This window comes from Lepisma saccharinum, chromosome 1, assembly GCF_977018435.1.
Source record: "Lepisma saccharinum chromosome 1, izLepSacc3.1, whole genome shotgun sequence".
Taxonomy (NCBI): domain Eukaryota; kingdom Metazoa; phylum Arthropoda; class Insecta; order Zygentoma; family Lepismatidae; genus Lepisma; species Lepisma saccharinum.
The window spans coordinates 63,577,188-63,598,618 of NC_139229.1; the positions used below are offsets into that span (position 1 = coordinate 63,577,188).

The 21,431-nt window shown below is 38.8% G+C and overlaps 2 protein-coding genes across 6 annotated transcripts in view; one reads left to right on the forward strand and one right to left on the reverse strand.

The window, feature by feature from the left end:
• LOC145995790 (serine/threonine-protein phosphatase CPPED1-like) overlaps nt 1-8,652 on the reverse strand; it is a 36,890-nt gene extending 28,238 nt beyond the window's left edge. Inside the window, exons 1-2 of one of the 4 annotated variants that reach the window (XM_083132023.1) lie at nt 8,578-8,652; nt 3,304-3,384 (exon numbers count right to left, since the gene is read on the reverse strand). In XM_083132023.1, coding sequence (XP_082988149.1) covers nt 3,304-3,379 — 76 coding nt within the window. In that variant the 5' untranslated portion in view covers nt 3,380-3,384; nt 8,578-8,652. Of the gene's footprint in view, nt 1-3,303; nt 3,385-4,166; nt 4,375-5,688; nt 6,321-8,562 lie in introns of those variants that run through there. The other 3 variants (XM_083132022.1, XM_083132021.1, XM_083132025.1) reach the window with 3 other exon arrangements.
• The window catches only part of Atac2 (Ada2a-containing complex component 2), a 46,188-nt gene continuing 33,407 nt past the window's right edge, over nt 8,651-21,431 (forward strand). Inside the window, exons 1-3 of one of the 2 annotated variants that reach the window (XM_083132019.1) lie at nt 8,651-8,958; nt 14,994-15,274; nt 20,457-20,594. In XM_083132019.1, the coding sequence (XP_082988145.1) occupies nt 15,039-15,274; nt 20,457-20,594 (374 nt within the window). In that variant the 5' untranslated portion in view covers nt 8,651-8,958; nt 14,994-15,038. Of the gene's footprint in view, nt 8,959-9,022; nt 9,178-14,993; nt 15,275-20,456; nt 20,595-21,431 lie in introns of those variants that run through there. The other variant, XM_083132020.1, reaches the window with a different exon arrangement.

Genomic DNA, 21,431 nt, shown 5'->3' on the forward strand with positions numbered 1-21,431 from the left:
TTACAAAAGTTGCTCAAATTGACGACCACCACATTCAATGCAGGCATTGCAGCGTCGCAGGAAATTCTGGCGAACGCTATCAAAAATCCCTGGCATGGTACACACCTCGGCCGATGCTGCAAGTATCCGCGCTACCAATGTTTCCTTGTCAGGCACCGGGGTCTCGTAGACGAGTGTTTTCACATGGCCCCACAAGAAGAAATCCATTGGTGTGAGGTCAGGTGAAAGGGCGGGCCAGGGGACGGGGTCCTCTCTGCCGATCCAGCACTTTGGGTAGGTACGGTGCAAAAGGGTTTGCACTGTGCCATCAAAATGTGCAGGCACTCCATCCAATTGAAACCACATACGATGTCGCACGTTGAGGGGTACATCTTCTAGCAGCTCTGGAAGGACTGATGCAAGAAAGGTGCGATAGAGGCGGCCATTTAAACGTGGTGGCAGCAGGTATGGACCGATAATCTGTTCATCGATGATACCTGCCCAGATATTCACTGCAAACTGGGTCTGATGGTGCACCTCGACTGCTGCATGTGGATTTTCTTAATCCCACACATGGCTGTTTCGGCAATTGAAGATGCCCTCACGGGTGAATGTTGCCTCGTCCGTGAAAAGCACATGGCGCAAAAAACGGGGATCGTCGGTACAAAACTGCAACAGTCGTTGATAGAATTCCACACGTCGTGGGTAATCCTCAGCCTGCAACGCATGGACTCCCTGTGGATGATAGGGATATAGCAGATCACCATGAAGGACACGCCACACTGTCGACTGTGATACTCCCACTGCACGTGCAATGCTACGGGTGCTAGTAGACGGTGTGTCGTCCACGCGAGCAAGTACGTCCTCCTCGACCGCCGCGGTGCGCACATGTCTTGGGTGACAGACATGATGGCCTGCACGTAACACACCCGATTCACCAAGGGTACGGTGCACGTTCGAAAACAACCTGCTGTCGGGTTGTCGCCTCTCCGGATACCGTCCGCGATAAAGGCGTGCAGCTCCTCGGCCATTGCGATCTGCAAGGCCGTAGACAAAATGCATGTCCCTCAGTTCTACAAATGTGTAGCGTTCCATGGTACGGTGAGGATAGTGCCAATTATGGAATACTGTACTGCAGTGCACAGGTGGCACACACACACACACTGGTCACAACGGCTTCGAAACAACGTACTCAATTGTCGTACGTCAAGCACACCACCACCGCACCGGCTCTTTCACTGACACGCTCCTTGACGCTTCACTTCCAATCAGCCCACACGTCCGCACGGCGCTGTGGTAAAATCAGTTGACGTTCCTGAGCCACCCGTGCCTGTGCTCTTCACTACCTGACCACTGCCGTCAGGTGGGGCCATGTACTCTGGGGCCTTGTCATCGTGGAACACATGTAGCGTCCTTCATTCTTGCCCCATTCACCCACAACACGTACTTCGTCCGTCTTGCTCGAGCCGACGGGGAGCACTACGTACGATCGTGTGGTGTTTGTGTACACCAATGTGGGGTAACCCAGCAGTTGAACAGACGTGCATACCCCCACGTAGCTTCATTACACGATTGTCCCACGCAGTTTATCTGTCCAGACTTGCTCGGCCCGGTCTCACACCCACGCGGCAGTGTGCGGCTGCGGTGGCGTGAGGCCACGCTTGGTTTCGGAGCGGAAGGCTGCGGCCGAGGAGGGACTCGAGTTGTTCGGCTGGGGTTGCGCTCGGAAGCAAGCAGCCGCGTCAGGTCTGGGAACGGTGGACCTGGTGATCGGGATGGAAAAATTCCGACCTCGTCCATTAGTGTCGTCCACCGTACGGAGTGGTGGGGTCTGTACGACACTCCATCAGCCTTTCGCCCGCTCCCACCCAGCGATGTGCCTCCGGCTTCATTTCTAAGAGGCTGATTGGGCCCCATCACGACGTTTGTTACAACGTCAGTACGGGGTACGTGGTCCTATCTGTACGTGCATCTTTCATTAGCAATAACCTCCTGTGCCCGTAGTTGCTGTTTGTCCTGCTGGCGCACGACCTCTGTGTGACATCCCCTCGGTGCTGCTACGGGGAATCCCTCATCCCGCATTTGTTGTCTCCTTGGCAGGTACCATTCCCCGTCCGGTCCTCTTTCTCTTTTGTTGCACCGTGCTTTGTTCTTGCTGCGGTGTCTCCCCACTGTGTTTTGGGGACTCCCTTGCGCTGCACCGCCAGCGCCGCCATTTCTGCCCCGACCATGTATGCGTCTGTTGCCTGTCGAGTTTCACGGACCACTTTGCTTGCATTCTCGGTGTGTTTTTACATCCTATGTCGTCCTCCCGTGGTTCTGCAACCCCGCACTACTTTTCTCGACTGCACTGCTTCAGTCATGGTGTTTGTTTCCCGCTGTGCAATTGTTACTTCATGCTTCATAGCTTCTTTTGTCCCTACCGTTGTCGATCGCTACCCTTTCCCTTCACTTGTCTTGCGGGACACTCCTATTTCCTTTGTGGAACCCCATGCGCATGCGTTGCGCAGCTGCCGCCTTGTTTTTCGGAAGGGCGACTTTGGTGTTCCTTTTGACTTCGTTTGTTCCGCCTTTCTATCTTCACTGGTACTGGCTGTACAGAGGTGTGAAGTTCATTTTCACACGTTTTCGGCGTTGTCTAGCTCCTCACAGAGGCATCTCTCGGCAAAGTGGAAGGGGAAATTTTCGTCTCTATTTCATGGGAGGTATCTGTGGTTTTCGTTTGTACTATACCTTTAGAATCACCCTGTATATATATATATATATATATATATATATATATATATATATATATATATATATATATATATATATATATATATATATCTCTGTCAACTTTTCTGGCCCTTCAGTAAAGTTTGACGTGCAGTGTGAAAAGCATGAATCATGAGAAGATTGTCAATTGTTTATCAGCTGTTCTCCCTGCTACTCAACTGTGCATCCAGGAAATGACATAAAACATGCTCAACTTAGAAATCGTTCTTTGCTCCAACGTTGAGCGTTCCTGGAGGCACCCATTGTTGCATCTTCATGCTAATTGCACCAATAGGAGAGTGCAGGATGCAGGATCCTAAAGAGTTGATAGCAGGATCACGAAAAAAATTCCCATCCTAATCCTGACTTTTTAGGATCCCGAATAGTGAGGCAATTCCGAATGATCAAAGAACTGTGAACTATCAAGTTGATGTGATATAAATGTTCTTAACAATTTCCAGAACCAAAAGATCTATAAATTACCAAATTCAGCATTGATTTTTTTAATTAAATAAAAATTTTGAAATTCAAGAAAATTATACCTTTGCTATGAAGTGGAATGCTAATTACCTTCTTTCAGTTGCACATGCTGATGGTCTTTTGTAGGAATCTTCCAAGTCTTTAGATCTTCTGATGAATGAGCCATTCCACCTGTTGGGAAAGTCAATCAAGATAGCTAATACTTTACATTTAACACAGGAAAGTCCAAGAATATCATAACACATATTGCAATGAAAAATACTGAATAAACTAAAATGTAATCCTCTTAGACAATATGAGTTTACTTTCTTTGTTTATCTTACGTATTTAGATTAGCCATGATAAAGAATGAAAAGCAATTACAATGAAGCATATTTGAACTTACTTAATTTTATTCAACTAATCATTTTCTGAATACAAAACTATATCTTTCTAAAAAAAATAATGTCCACAAAACAAAAGACTAGCTACAGTTAACCAACAGAAAAATCTCTCCAAAACGTGTTAGTTCAACACCCATGCACAATACATAAATCTGACTTCCACCTGTTTTCCACTGTCTAATCTACATAAGCTATTTATGATCACTGTGGATCATAATGGCATGGGATGAGAGTAACAACAAAGAAAAATATACAAATTAATGAAATATCAGAAATAATTATCTGCAGCTGCCATTAGTAAAGTGCTTTTAGGAAGCAGAAACATGCCAGAATTTTCCTTGTATGTACAGATTAAAACAAAGTTTTGTTGTGATCTTAATGTTTAACCATTCTTATAACTGTATCTTTAATCAAACTAAAAATAAATGTCTGTTGAAGGGAGTGTGTGTTCTCCTGAAATGTCCCAACAAAAAGTGTGTTTTAATGTTTGTAACAAGCACAGACTACAAGAAAAATAATGTCAGAATTGAAGTGAAAAAGAAAAATTCAATATTCACTTTATGCACATACACTAATCAGGATATGAAATTTGAGGTGAGAACTCTACGACACATCCAATCATTGTGATTTCTTTACTTTTATGGAGTAAAGGATGAACTCCTCGTGGCAATAATTTTATTTATTAACCCTCCCTTGCTCGTGCCAATTTTCCTAACACTGATCCTCACATGGCATCTTGACAGACTCACGTGATGACCTGCGTTGAAAACATATTTTTTTGAGGATTATTGTGGTTCAGATGAACCCAAGTGTGAACACAATTGTTTTTCAAACCAATATATTTTTTAATGAAATACAAACCTACATCTTTAATAAAAAATACAAAACTCGAACAATACACAACAAAAACTTACATTTTTAGTTGGATAAAAAACATTGTTTTGGGCACAAATGCAACAAATATTCATTGAGTGTTCTAAAATACAAAACCTACATATTAAAAAAAAAATACAAAACTCGAGCAATACACAACAAAAACTTACATTTTTAGTTGGATAAAACACATTATTTGTTTTGGGGACAAATGAACTCGTGTTTTATAACAGATGTTGTATGTACGATTTTGTAACACGAGTACTCGCGTGGCGTCTGAGACACTCGGTGCAGACAATATCACTAATAACTCCTCATTGCACAAACTTGAACTGTCGTAGCTCGTTCTGAAAAATCATTTGCTCATACCAGAAAGGTACCAGGCCGGGGAATATCCGAGCTACCTCGTTATAGAAGTTATCGTCACTGATAGACTCTCTGGCATCTTGTAGACGTCGTGCAAGCAACGGAGGGTTAAAGGAGACAACAATAACTTTCAATCTAAGGTTATGGAAATACAAAGCAAACTATCTATATAAATCTATAGCAGATGTCTCAGCTCACAGTAGAACACTGAGGTTCCTTTAATAGCGTAGGGAAATCACTGAAATAAAACTATTTCGGAAAACATAATTTGATAGGATTTATTTTCATGTATTAAATCATGTTTGTGCAGTACATTTGTGATATTGTGTACATCAGTGAGCATTACAATATAAAGAGAATGAATGATACGTGATATGCATGTAAAAAGAACAGATGGTATATTGTTAAGATAACATATGCACTAAGCTGGTACAGCACATATGGGATCATGCCCAGCATATTATGGATCTATGTTGGTACTATTACTTACACTTTCAAATGCACTATGTGTGAGTTTGTGAGTTGCTGGATTAGATGTTATTGAATTCATTCATTTAGTAAAAGCAAAAGTACAATAGATGTTTTGTTAGTTCCTTCTTGACTTGGGCTATTGGTTTGATAGTTTTTACATGATCAGGTAACTTGCTGTATATCCAAAGGTGTTTGGTCTTGTAAGCAATTAATGGTTCTACAAAAATGACTTGGGACATAGAGTTAAAGTGATGTGGGCAAAGGAAGATTCCAAGTTACTCATTCCTTACTAACTAGGAAAAGGTGAGAATATTTCTTCGGGTTGCTCTCATCCACATGGGTTATTTCCAGCTTTCAATGATAAGCAATTCACAGTACATGCCTATTCCATAAATCAAACAGTAAGCTATAAAACACAGCTTCAAGTAGTCCATGTTTAAGATGACGATGACTGTACTTTACGATAAGCTCAAACTTGTAAGAAGCAAATACAAAAGTATGATCAGTGTGATGATTAAGAACACACATCTCTTAAATTACACTAGAGTGTAGTGGGGTAAATGGACCAACAGCCACCCCTACTCCTTTTCTTTTAGTTCTATTTTTCATTATGATTATCTGAAAACTTACTTCTACATGGTCGTCACACTACCCATGCTAAACACTATGCCGCTATCGTAATGCACAATTTTTCATAAGTTGCAACAAATTTTAGAGCAAATCTGAAAAACCAGCAAGAGAGTTGGGTACTAATCTGATATTCCCCAGACAGATTTCTTCATTTTTACAGAAGAAACTACTTACTGTAATAAGTTCCTGTAGCATTGTCTAACATCTGGAAGGTGTTTTGTGTGATGTAACAGATTTCTTCAAATTTAAAAGTTTGGGGCTCATTTGGGGGCAGGTGACTCCAGCCAATTTCTAACATGCCTTTAACAGGGACTCTATAGATAAAGCCGGGGAGCTGGAGCCGAGCGTTAGCAGTTGGCGGCGGTAGGTCAATTACCCCAGGGGCGGAGCCCGGAATCGGTGGGAAATTTGGACTAAAAAATTCCAAACAAAAATATTTTTTTAGTTTAAATTTCCCACCGATTCCGGGGACGAAAAACGTGAATACACCTTAAAGAACGTTCCGTGAAGCAGATAGGTAAGTACAAATGTCAAAAATTGACAAAACGAAGAAGTTATAGGTGTCTGGGGAATATCAGATTTTTACCGAGAGTTGTTTGTGCCTTGACATCTTAACAGGAACAAGTGTGTAGTATCAAAAAATGGTTTACATATTCATAAATTACATACTACCAAGCTTGTATTAACATTGTCATGAAATCTGTGATGTTAGTATCATTAAATATATATAGGATGGCCCAGCTGCCTCACTGCAGGGAAGTGGGTCAGAACTATGATGTAGTAAGTGGGCAACGTACATAACAATTGTACATTAGTTCATAGCAATTAAAATTAAATGATTAAAGCCTATAAACATTAATTATATTTTCGGTTTGCTTTGCCTACTTGCATGATAATAATTTGATTTGTTTAAGTACATAGAGTGAAATAGTTTATTTGTTTTTTATCTAGTTGTAAAATGCAACATTTAGTATCCGGTATAAGAACTTTTTTCTTCTTTCAATCCATAAGGTCATTTGAAATTGTCTAGATGTCAAATGGTGAATATTTGGTAAAACTTCGATAACGTCCCAACACCTCTCACTAGTTTATTTCATCATTTTTAACATTCGAACTTACCTATTCTGCATTGTGAAAGATTCTTCAAGGTGCTATTTTGCATTTTTCACGAAAAAAGGTCAATTTTTGACATAAAGAGTAATTATTAAACCATTGACGTTAGCTCCAAGAACCATCCACGGGTAGCCCCAAAAACCATCCATGGGTAGCCCCAAAAACCATTGACATTAGCCCCACGAACCATCACGGGGACGAGGTATGCCTCTGAGGTTAGGTTCCATTAGGGCTAGAGTCTAGTTTACGTCCTTCTTGCCCACTCCTTCTTACCCGTTTACGTCTTTCTTGCGCACTCCTTCTTGCCCGTTGACAAAACCATGCTAGCAGACAGCTGGCGCTCCGGCTCTCCGTAGAGTAAGTAAGTTTTTCTTTTTATACTTTCTGTCACTAACCATTCACGGGAACGACGTATGCCTACGAGGATAGGTTAGGCCTGTTAGGTTAGGTTCCATTAGCATTCATTTCATCCCTAAATATGTGCTTCATCATCGAAAAATGTCCTCAGTACGTTCAATCACGCATATCCGGACAACATCGGTTTTTCTAGATTTTCTCCTCCAGGAAACTTTTCCTCGCCTTGGGATTTACTTTGTTGAATTCCTTATAAATTAACCTTTCCAACGATATATGACACGTATTCCTTAGGAAAAGGACGTAAACTAGACTCTTACCTCCATTAGCACTCATTTAGTTCAATTTAGCATATACGGACATCGTTTTTTCTCGATGAAAGAAAATACAAACAAGAACTTCTAAATGCTACAGAAACTCATTTCGGTAAGTAGTTTCTTGTGTAAAAATGAAGGAATCCGTTGGGACGCTATCGAAGTTTTACCAAGGGCTCCCTTGTGTTATGGACTTTCCCGTTAACGTAGTGGCAATGTCTGATTCTTGGTAGCATCATTGCCTTGTAATCAAGGGGTCCAGAGTGTGATACCAAGTGGAGGCACTTAATGGCTTAAATACCACTTTAAACTGTGGGTCCAGTTCGATTAGCCTATCTGTGTACAAAGTCGACTTAAAACTTCTTACACAATACTTTTAAGTAACATTTGAACTTGGACTAATTTTCTGCATTTATAAGTTTCATTATGAAATTTAAACATGGGACAATGTGTTAATTAATATTTATAACATGCTCAATACCGGTTGCGGTTCAAATTAAAACATAAAAACAGCCAAACTACAACAACAAATGAATAATTCAACTTGTGATTTTATGGATTATGATATGTTTATAGTAGTATGGAAGCAACACATTAGAGCTCTGCTATCCTTTCTTTAACGCAAGTATCATCATCATTACTTATCATTTAAGCTAAAACGGAGGAACATGACCCTTTTGGGTCCGACTAATAATACACTTGTACCTCTAACATAGTATGAAGAAATTTATCAAATCGATCGAAGAACAATTCACTCGAAATGCAAATAATGCAATAAAACGCAAAACTTAAGAATATATTATTTCCCTAAATTCTATTTAATGTATAACTGATTTTTATATTACCGCTGGTTGACATACTTGCTAGTTAAATATCACGATGCGCATTCAAGGTCTTCTTCTTTTTGTTTCAAACAAAAATGGCGGACATCCCATCCCATCACTACTGTGAATTATAGTTGATGTAGTATGTCTATGATCATGATCAAAGCTAATTCAGCAGTTGAGCTCAAATAATGAAGGTTATCAGCACACACAGCCAAATTGTAGCGCCAAATGTTGACAAGTGGTATTGGAAGTTGTTTTAACTTCCACGACATACAATTTATGGTTGCTGTTTGTGTTTACAAACATCAAGTGTTTTCTCTCTGTTGTCATGTGTTTAAACATGTGTTATTTAATCGACGTTGGAAATTTGTGTAGAGGTCCGTCGATGGCTCACTGATAGCTGATAGCGTTTTGGTAATGACACATAATTTAATTAATTCATACTATGTTATTTTTCTTCTATTCTGTACATTCAAACAAACATGACAGTTGTTCAATTATTACGAACATACGTATCTCCCTTGCACTTGATCATGCAATTTTATGATTTGATTATAGTACCCGAGATATTCACAACTTTTTGAAATTTCTCGCAAAGACTTCATTTTTGCAAGATATCAAGAGATTTTAGAGGTAAGATGCGCATATTTGCTCAAAAAGGTATTTTATGGAACTGTAGACTGGGTGTCGACCAGTCACGAATAAGTCAAAACGCGGAGCGAATTTACAATACCGGACCCCTCCCCGATTTTTGTAATATTTCGCATACTCACTCATTGAGGCCTCCTAATCACGAGTTTGAAGTTAAAATTTGGGGGTCACGTGTAGAAATTGCAAATTAAGCGAAATTGAGTGGTCCGCGATCGGAACAGAAACCCTGGATTTCTCCACTAAAACAATGGTCATTTCAATATTTTACGTTTTAGAACGAAATTTACCACGATGTTTGCCTAACCTAACCTTACAGTGAATGGTTGGATTAAAATTTCAGTAACCACCAAACGTCTCTAATTCCCTTATTTTCGTATTTTTCACAGTGATACTTACGTTTTCTGCATTCCTAAGGGTTCTTCAAGTTCGCGTTTCATTTTTTTGCACGCAAATAATCTCAATTTTCGAAATATCGAGTATTTTTATTTTGTTCGCTTTCGCTTGCGTTACACGCGATATGGCGGAGAAATCTTGACTAGCGTAGTCCATGATCAGTGGTTATGCAGTGTTGCAACCTTCTTCATAGAAAATACCTACTTTCGTGTTACTGATTTTGTATTTTTTCCAGGTTCGGAAACCCCACGAACCATTCACGGCAAGGTTAGGTTCTGTTAGGTTAGGCAAACATAGTTAAATTTGTTTTTCAAAATTAGAATTTTTTTTGGGTTCGAAAACCCCACAAACCATTCATAAATAGCCCCACAAACCATTCACGGATAGCCGCACGAAACATTCATAAATAGCCCCACAAACCATTCATATATAGCCCTACGTACCATTCATAAATAGCCCCACGAACCATTCACAGATAGCCTCACAAACCATTCATAAATAGCCCCACAAACCATTCATAAATAGCCCCACAAACCATTCATAAATAACCCCACGAACCATTCATAAATAGCCTTAGAAATTGTGGGCGAAAGGGGGGGGGGGTTATAACCCCCATCAACCTCACTTTGAGCATGCCACTGATCCTGTGCACGTCATGTTGTCGCAAGTTCGTAATCAGAAATGATGAACAGTAACTCACGTTTATTTACGTTCTAGAACTGTTACACAGTTACAAAACCGCGTATTTGGAAACACTGACCAGTTGTTACGTCATGAAACGCTCGCAAATATTTGGTTCACGTAGTAGACGGACATCAAGGGAACAGCTTTCGTGCATCGGAGTGACATTAATGTCGAAAATTATATGATTTACCGGCAAAAAAATTTCAACGAGGTGAAAACAAACTTCCAAGACCTTCCTAAAGTATAAATAAACCCATTTCGGTAAGTACTTTCTCCTGTAAAATTGAAGAAATACGTTTTGGGGATACAAAAATTTTACCATGGTTGGTAACATTATAGTATAGGGGTGACGGATTTCTTCAAATTTACAGGAGAAAGTACTTAACGGAAATCGTTTTCTGTAGCGTTGTGGAAGTTCGTGAATGTAGTTTTGATCCATTTTATTGCGAATACATGTTGTTTTCTGCGAAAATCTCTGTCCGACATGCTGTTTCTGCTGCCGCCAATTGCTTTCTGCATGAGAGCACAATAGATGATGTAATCCCGTAGTCAGTGTTTCAAACTCGCCATGTTTTCACTAGAACATGACGTGTCGAGTATTTTTATTTTTATAATTTTTTTTAACTATGCTTGCCTAACCTAACTTAACCTAACCTAACCTTACGGGAAAATGGTTTTTGGGGCTAACGTCAATGGTTTGTGAGGCTAATGTCAATGGTTTGTGAGGTATTAGCATAATTTCAAATCCAGGCACGAAAGTAGGTATTTTCGGGTGAAAGAGGTTGCAACACTGCATAAATCAACAAAACACTCGCACAACGCGCGATGAACCAGTACACTGTCGCCATAATATGTGTTACAGAATCGAAATAACAATAATAGTAAGTACTCGTAAATGTAAGAAGTAGACATTATCTTACTTAGAAATGCATTATTTCACCTTAGGAAATGTTCCGCATTCCAAAATATACGTTAGAAATGTAAAAAAGTACAAAATATATGATTTATAGGTGTCACTTCCATACTATAATAGTACCGAATGGTTTGTGGGTCTATGCGTGAATGGTTTGTGAGCACCGTAAAAAAAAAGTCAGTTTCGTAGCACTTGAACGACAAATTTTAACTACACAATCGTGATCAAGTGTCCTAAATTATTGACTATGCGAAATATGAACAAATGCCCTGTATTATTAATATGTACCCAACTAAAAGTTACTAAAAAACTTACGAAGGAAATAACTTTATTTCCTACCTTTAAAGTCGCCATCTTCCTCACCACACAGATTACTGAAAAAGTGAACGATACGTTGAACAACTTCTACGCGTCAATTAAGAATTTCAACACGTCACCCCCTCATGTTAACCTCAGATACTTCATCGGGACTACGTATTTCGTGAGTATAAGAAGTAGGATAGAAATTACGCATGGGTCCGGTATTTTAAATTCTTACCCAAAATGCAAATAAACTAAACTATGCTTGTGGTCCAGAATTTTTGGTTAACAGTTCCGTATATCGGAGACACATTTCTTCATTTTTACAGAAGAAACTACTTACGGAAATGAGTTTCTCTAAGGTTTCCATCGTTCGATGAGGTATTTTCTTTCATTGTGGAATCTTTTTGAGCAGGAAATCATGTATTTTTCAAGAGAAATATCTCACCGATGCACAATTGCAATTGCTTTCATTTGCTAACCAAATGCTGTGTACGTTTGATGATGTAACCCCCTGTCAGTGTTTTCAACCCCCCTTTTTTTTAACTATGCTTGCCTAACCTAACCTAACCTTATCAGAAATTGTTTGTGGGGCTATCCGTCAGCTACCCGTGCATAATGTACAATTTGCACACGTGACGAACATGATAGTAGGTATTTTTCAGTGAAGAAGGTTTGAAAACACTGCATACCCACTACGGTAGTCAAGTTTTGCCCGCCATGTTGTGTGTTACACAAGCGAAAAAAGGAATAAAAAAAATTACTCTCTATGTGAAAAATTGTGTTTGTTTTCATGTAAAAAGCATAATGGCACTTTGAACTATGTTCTGCAATACACAATAAGTAAGTACGAACCATGCAAAACACAAAATATCCGATTTTAATGTGTCTCCGATATACAGAACTGTTACCGAATTTTTGCTATTTTTTTAGAGTATAGTGAATTTACATTGTTACATATCTGTACTGAGATTTGATAAAAATTGAATATTTGGAAATCTAAAATTGTATTGAACTGTGGTGAAGATATTTTTACTTTGTTTCTAAAGAGCAATTTCTTGATTGGTGGTAAAAGGTAAAACTTCAGTAGCGTCCCTAACACCTCTCACTCGTTTATTTAGTCATTTTTAACATTTGTACTTACCTATTCTGCATTGCGAAAGATTCTTCAAGGTGAAATTTTAATTATTAATTATTATTAATATTTAATTATTAAACCATTGACGTTAGCCCCACAAACCATTGATGTTAGCCCCAAAAACCATCCACGACTAGCCCCACAAACCATCACAGGGACGAGGTATGCCTACGAGGTGAGGTTAGGTTCGGTTCCATTAGCACTCATTTCATTCAATTTAGCATATACCATTTTCTGTAGCGTTGTAGAGTTTCGGGAATGTAGTTTTTATCCTTTTCAATGCCAATTTATGTTTTCTTCTGGGAAAATATCTCTCCGACACGGAATTGCTGTTGCTGCCATTTGCTTTCTGCACTTGAACTCTATGTTCACGTGTTTTAGATGATGTAAACCCCCAGTAAGTGTTGCAAACCATGCCGTTTTCGCAAGAAGATGACTTGTCTAGGATGCGTCGTGAAGTTTTTTAACTATGTTTGCCTAAACTAACCTAACCTTACCGGAAATGGTTTGTGGGGGTAACGTCGATGGTTTGTGGGGCTAACGTTGATGGTTTGTGGGGCTAACGTCGATGGTTTGTGGGGCTAACGTCGATGGTTTTTGGGGCTAACGAGGTATTAGCATAATTTCCAATCTGGCCACGAAATTAGGTATTTTTCAGTGAATAAGGTAAAAACACTGCATTCACACTCCAAATCGACAAAACACTACCACATCGCGCGATGAACCAGTCTGCTATCGCCATATTGTGTGTTAGAGAACCAAGAAAAGGAAGAACAGTAAGTACTCGTAAATGTAAGAAATAGAGATTATTTCCGTTAGAAATTTATTATTACACCTAAAGAAATGTTCCGTAATGCAGAATTGTACATTAGCAATGTAAAAAATTGCGAAATAAATGATTTCTAGGTGTCTCCACTATACGGAAATATTACCGAAAAAGCAGTGCAAAATATGTAAGTAAAAAACAATTAATTTTTATTAAGAAATGGATTAAGTAATTTTATGTATTTGGTCTAGGAATTAATTCGTTCGGTTGTTACGCACACATTGAAGTTGTAGTTCAAACACAAAATACATAAATACCTTAAGAAAAATATTGTCCATCACGAGCCACCACTTTCGCCCATCTGTCAGGCAAGTTACGGATTCCGTGGCGAAAGAAGTCCTCATCCTTTGAAGCGATCCAGTCATCAGAGACCTATTTTTCGATATCTTCTGAAGAAGTGAACCGCTGTCCAATCAAATCGTTATTCATGCAATCGAACAAGTAGTAGTCCGAAGGAGCAACGTCTGGTGAATACGGCGGGTGGGATAAAACTTTCCATCCGACATTTTCTAAATAGGTTATGACCGGTTTTGCGACATGTGGGCGAGCGTTATCATGTTGAAAAATAAGTTTATCATGTCTGTTCTCCCATTCTGGTCGTTTCCTGGCCAGAGCTTGCTTCAAACGCATTAATTGTCGTCGATAACGTTCTCCATTAATAGTTTAACCCGGTTGCAGCAGCTCATAGTACACCACACCTTTCATATCCCACCATATGCACAGCATAACCTTTGCACAGTGAATATCTCGTTTCGGTTGTGATGGACCTGGTTCACCTGGCTTCACCCAGGCCTTTTTTCGTTTCGGGTTCTCGTAATGGATCCACTTCTCATCGCCAGTAACAATGCGATGCAAAAACCCCTTTCTTTTCTGTCTTTGAAGCAGCAATTCGCAAGTGGTTTTTAGTCTTTCAACGTCTCTGTCTTTCAATTCATGTGGAACCCAATGTGACATCTTTTGATTCATTCCCATGGCTTGGAGGCATTTGGAAACTGTTGTTTGATCAACGCCTAATGCTTCTGCAAGTTCTTCCTGCGTTTGACACGAATCCTGATCGAGCAATGCTCTCAATTCTTTGTCTTCAAATTTTTTTGGCTGTCCAGGTCGCTCTTGGTCTTCCAGGCCGAAATCACCACTTCTAAACCGTGCAAACCACTTCTGACACGTTCGCTCAGCTAGCGCATGGTCACCATACACTTCCACCAAAATACGATGACTTTCGGTAGCACTTTTCTGCATGTTAAAGTAATGAAGCAGAACACCCCACAAAAACACTTTATCTGGCACGAACTGTGCCATGTTCAGTTGACTACAAAATGCTGTTGTTGACGCGTCAATCAACTGCCCTATACTACGAACGATGCGCGCTGACAGGAGTTTTCAACGCATGTGTGGATACACAGAACTGTGGGACCATACGCTCGTTACGCCATCTCTTGTCCAGGCGCACGAATTAATTCCTAGACCAAATATCATGAAGTAAAAGTAAATTGTTGACCTGCAACTAGGTAGAGGATATTTTTTATTTCTTTATTTTATTTTAGGATCATCAGGAAGAAGACATTGAAAGTACAAGTTGAACTTACAAAATGAGTGCAATGGCCTATGAAAACATTAATAGAGTCTGCAAATATTGCCAATCTGGCAGCACATCAGAGTATATACCAAGCTTGGTGTGTGAGAAGTGCAATGTCAAAATTCACATTAAATGCCTTAGAAGTGGTGGCGTGCCAGGTGGACTGGATGGAGACACCTTTTTCACTTTCATATGCCAGGAGTGCAGCCTGCTGGGAAAGGAAGAAATTTCAAGGAAGAAGTTGCCATGGTAAGAAGCATGACTTAATTGGCAGTAAGTCTTGATTTATTATTTATTTACTAGGATTTTTTTGAACTCCTTGTACACTTCTACACAAGTTACCTGACTGCCCTGAAATATTTCAAAGTCCACAATGTCGTTAATGTGGCAACCAGCACAGGGTAACCAACTTGACTATAGAAGGTCCTTTACTACATTCATGCTTATAACATGAAGTCGGGAACTACATTAGAACATTTTAATGGAGAAAAAATGGAAAACTTGAACATGGTGAATATTTGCGATTCTGCATTGCCACCTCTATTTGGTGCAAGGTGTATAAATCTTAATCTTAAACCTCAGCTAGCATATCATCAGGGTAGGGTTCTTTGTAGACAACGAAACCAGACAGGATGCCTTCCAATGGAGACTTTTAAAAGTATATATTATTCGAACACAGGATACATGGAACAGAATATTTACATGATAAGCTACATTCTTCTGTAATTTTGATCTCAATACGCTTTTTATTATTTCTTTTCTCGATTTGAATATTCTTTTATATGGACTTCCTTGTTAATGGACAATCTGGATCTGGACTTCCTTCTCAATGGATGGTCTGGATTTGGACTTCCTTCTCAACATGGAGGATCTGGACTTCCTTCTTAATGGATGTTCTGGATCTGGACTTCCTTCTTAATGGATGTTCTGGATCTGGACTTCCTTCTTAATGAACGTTCTGGATCTGGACTCCCTTCTTGTCTTCTTTGTGAACTTCCCTCTGGATTTCCATTTATTTATGTTTTTGACGATTTAATGAATTCCTTTATCCTTTTCCAGCTTTTTCCTTTAAGCTTTGGGAATTATACTAATATCCTCCTTTGCGGCTGCGATTGGAATGTGCCAACACTAACTGGGTACAACAGAGTGTATACTTGGTCAGGGGTGCCGACTTGTCAAAATTATTGGAGGGGGGGGGGCTCGGATCACTGAAATAAATTAATGAATGACTCACTCTCTCCCTTTTTTAAGTTTTGGCCTAAGTGTTCTGAATCTCATAAAAGCCCATGAATTCCTCAAATATATCAAAACTTTTATTCACAGTTCGAATGCAGAATATTAATTGTCTACGGATGGAAATGGCACAAGTTTCGTCGACCATAATGGCAAAATATTCCATACTTTTAGTATCTGCTACCACTGAGGAGAAGCTTACCAGGATGCTTCAACAGGGAAGACGATCCCTGAACTTGGTGTTGGTGGATCAGTGGTTATGGACCTTATATCGGAACTACCACAGGAAATACTGTTGATACTTACATTTGACAATTTATTTTCTTCAGTTCGGGTGCTAGAATACCTGAGAGAAAAAGGACATCTTGCAACAGGAACTATACGAAATAACAGGGTTGAACGAGCACCGCTACCAGATCCAAAACAATTTAAAAAGCTTCCTCGAGGCAGCCACTCTCAAGTGTCAGATCAAAAAAGTTGTATTACATTAGTTCGGTATAATGACAACAGTGTCGTAACTGTAACGCATGACAACAGTGTCGTAACTGTAATTTCAACAACTTGTGGTACGGACCCAATCTGTAAAGTTAAAAGGTGGTCAAGTGCACACAAAAAGCATATGTTTATCCCTCAACCAGCTTGTGTTGTCATGTACAATACATTCATGGGGGAGTTGATCGACTTGACCAAAATATTGCATCGTATGGCATTAATATCAGAAATAAGAAGTGGTACTGGCCAATGATTGCCTTCATACTTAACGTTACAATGAATAACGCATGGCAATTATATCGCTTAACTTATAAAGTGTCTTCAGAAAACCTTAACTTGCTGGGATTCACGAGATATGTTGTCAGGGCATACTTAGTTATGTACACGAAACAGCATCCTGCAGCCGGTAGGACAACCATGAAAGTTGACAAACTGGTACCTGATGAAGTAAGTTTTTCTGGCCACGGACACTACCTTCAAACATATGTGACGCAAGTGAAGTGTTGGTTCTGCAGAAAAGCTACACGTAAGAAGTGTCAGATATGTCAAGTTGGCTGCCATGTGAATTGCAGCAAGGCATTTCATACAAGGTAAAAAAAAAAGAAACAGCAATTTTGAGGGAAAGAACTAAGATATTTTCATTATTTCTATGAGAACATCCTTATTAGAAAATCTTTATTATTTGTTGGATTGGACGATGTTGTGTATCTGTAGAGTTCAGTGTAAAAAAACAATTTATATTTGTCATTAGATAATAAATACAAGATAACAAAACACTATATGTATTTTTTCTATTAATTTTCGATGATGCCTTTCATGCCCATTGTTGACATCGGTTTTCTCACAAACTATATACTAAAAAATAAAAAAAATCATTTCAGACACTTATTTATGTTCTAAGTAAGTAAATATCAAATATAGATGCAAGTACTCAGAAAAAAAAAAAAAATTGGGCAGAAACGGGTTAATGAACCCCGTTCTGGACAACCTCGTACATCCCCCACACAGAGGAATGTTGACGCTGTGGAGACATTGTTCAGGAGGAGCAGAGGTCAACAATGCAAACAACATCAGATGCAGGGCCTCCCCGATGGCGCAGTGGTAGCGTCGCCAACTTGTAAGCAAGAGGTCCCGGGTTCGATACCCGGTGGAGGCACAAGTGGTTCGGATCCCACTTTAAACTGTAGGTCCAGTCCCGATTAGCCTTACTGTGCATAAAGTGGACTTAAAACAACAATTCAATCAATTCAACAGCAGATGCAGTGGACATTTCATATGGAAGTGCATACACCATCATCCATGAAGAACTTGGGTATTGCAAAGTGTCAGCACGATGGGTCCCCAGACAGCTCACATCACAGAATATGGAGGACCGTATGGGGGATATAGTCTTGAGCATTTGCTCTGGTACCATAGGGCTGGAAACGCGTTCCTCGACCACATTGTTACTTGGGACGAATCGTGGGTTTTTCATTACATCCCTGAACAAAAGTGACAGGGTATGATATGGAAACACACAAACTCGCTCCTGCCCAATAAATTCAGGACAACCCCATCTGCAGGAAAGGTTTTGCTTACAGTATTCTGAATCAGGCAAGGTGTCATTCTTGCTGATTTTGAAATAAAAGGAGCAACTGTAAATGCTGCTGCATATTGTACCATGCTGGATTGTCTACGAGCTGCTGTGCCGTAAACATTCAACAAAATCTCTGGAGGAGGTCATCATTCTCCATGACAATGCTCGTCCTCATGTGGCTGCATCAGTGACGCAAGAAGTAAATTCCTAACTAAAAAACTAACTAACTAACTCTCTAGCCTTCTTAAACCCGAAGGTTCATGGCTGCAGCAACACAGGCCTTCCATCTGTCCCTATCTTGAGCAAGATCTATATACTCTCTTCCATCCCTACCGATTTCCTTTAGGTCCATCTCAACGTTGTCCCTCCATCTTCGTCTTGGCCTTCCTACAGGTCTCTTACCATCTGGTTTCCCAACAAGAATCCTGTAAACTCCTCTTTCCTCTCCCATTCGTGCCACATGGCCTGCCCACCTAAGTCTTGTTGATTTAATTATTCTAATAATATCTGGACATGAATACAAATTATGTAGTTCTGAATTATGTAACCTTCTCCACTCACCTGTCTCCTCATCCCTTTTAGGTCCAAATATTTTCCTAAGGATCTTATTTTCAAATACTCTCAATTTATGTTCCTCTTTCAATGTAAGGGACCAAGTTTCACACCCATATAATACTACAGGCAAAATTACTGTTTTGTATATTTTAACTTTTAGTTTCTTAGATATTAAACGAGAAGACAAAAGTTTATGAAGAGAGAAGTAACATGCATTTCCTGAATTAAGCCTACTTTTTATTTCCTCTTTAATATAATTTTCATTTGTTAATATTACTCCTAAGTATTTGAATTTGGAAACTGGTTCAAACGAGTTGTTATCAATAATTAGATTTTGATTATTACCTAACACTTGGTTTCGGCCTGTAAGCATATATTTAGTTTTCTCTTTGTTAACTTCCAAACCTATCTCTTTAGCAGTTTTGAAAAATATTTTAGCATTATTCTTAATCGTATTTATATCATCCCCCAGTAAGTCTACATCATCTGCATATGCTAACAACTGAGTCACACCATTTAATTTTAGTCCTTCTTTAGTTTCTTTTACCTTCCTTACAGCATATTCTAAGGCAAAATTAAAGAGCAATGGAGATAATGCATCTCCTTGTTTTAACCCATCATGAATTATAAATTTGTCAGACATATTATTACCCACACGAATTTTACTTTCTGTTTCACTGGTGCATATTTTTATCATACTAACAAGCTTCTTAGGTATTCCAAACTCTACTAATATATTATGTAATTTATCTCTTTTGACCGAATCATATGCTTTTTTGAAATCAATGAATAGCTGATGGACATTTTGATTATATTCCCACTTTTTTTCAAGTGTCTGTCTGATGTGAAAAATTTGATCTGTAGTTGATCTGTTACGTTTAAATCCACATTGATAATCACCTATAATTTCATTAGCATATGGGGTTAGTCTTGTTAAAAGAATGTTAGACAATATTTTGTATGTTGTTGAGAGTAGAGAAATTCCACGGTAATTATTGCAGTTCATTTTATCACCTTTTTTAAACACAGGAACAATTATGGATTCTTTCCACTGTTGAGGGATTTCTTCTTTATTCCATATTAAACAAATTAAGTAAATTCCTGGCATTGGGAAATTCTCAAGCATCCATCATATGGTCCAGACTTGGCCCCATCAGACTTTCACCTGTTCGACCCACTGAAGGAACACCTTGCCGAAAAACACTTCAGCTGCGACAGCCATGCATCGTTGGTTATGCGTCCAGTCAAACTATTTCTACCGCATGGTCATCGAAAAATTGGTGTCACGGTGGGACAAATGTATAAATGTGAATGAATGTTTATGTGGAAAAGTAGAGTAATGTTCAACCTTGAAGATATCTATTTCAGTTTTTGTGAATACATTTCCATTTGGCTGTAAGAAATTTACTCAATTTCTTTTTGATATCCCTCGTAATATTGTATTACTAGATTCTTATGTGCAAGTTTATTTTACCAAAATGCAAAGATAATTCCTGAAAATGGAATGTGTGTTCATAATCAACACCAATCTAATGTATCAGATTTGGTTGAAAAGTAAAATTACTTTATTTTTAGGGTGAATGTACTACTGCTGGCTCTGTATAATCTTCATTTAAAAGGAGAAGGATTCAGCAAAAGAGGATATTTTCATTGGAAAATGCACATTTATGCTTACATCATACAACACTGGGGAGTTTTCTTTGGAAATAATGTGTAAGTATTATTTAATATATCCCATTACATTTAATTGTGCTTTATCCTCTTAGTCTACGTATTTTGGTTACATATATGTTCCAAGAGGCTGCAATAAATACAATTGTAAACATTATTTTATAATTCCTGTAGATATGTTTTGATTTTATGGCTTTCTATCACATATTGTCATATAATTCTGCCCTGTAGATGTGGCATTGTAATGGTAAATAGAATTATGTTCATTCCCGCCAGCGTGGTCATATCTTTTAGACCATATTTTAGCCTAGATTTTTTGTTTTATCTATTTGTGGTTGTGGTTATTATGGACTTTATGCTAGGAGCACAAGGTCTGATTACACACCTTTGTAGGTCTAGTTTCAGTGAGCTTCTCTGAATTTTTTTCTTCCGGGAGAAAAAAAATGGGGGGTTGAATAACCAAAATATCAATATCTGTTGTTTAATATATTTACAATTTAAATTTGAAATTATGTTTTCTTCTGTTATACAGTGAATATGTTTTATACCTTTATTTAAAATTGTACAAGTGTAGTAATCTACCAATGTGGCTACAGTACTAATATTAATAAATATCTCTCTTTCCACATAACAGAAAAAATATACATATCTTTATAGAATTGGTTTACTCCTATTTTTGTTAGTGTGTGTGTGAGAGAGAGAGAGAGAGAGAGAGAGAGAGAGAGAGAATGCATGTAGAATCCTTTGGGAATGGTTTGTAAACATAAATGTGGAAAATGGTTTGTAAACATAAATGTGGAAAACACAAGGCTTACAATAAGAAATAATTATGTTAGTCATACTTTCTATGATTCCTTGTGTGTAAGCAAGAATGATGTT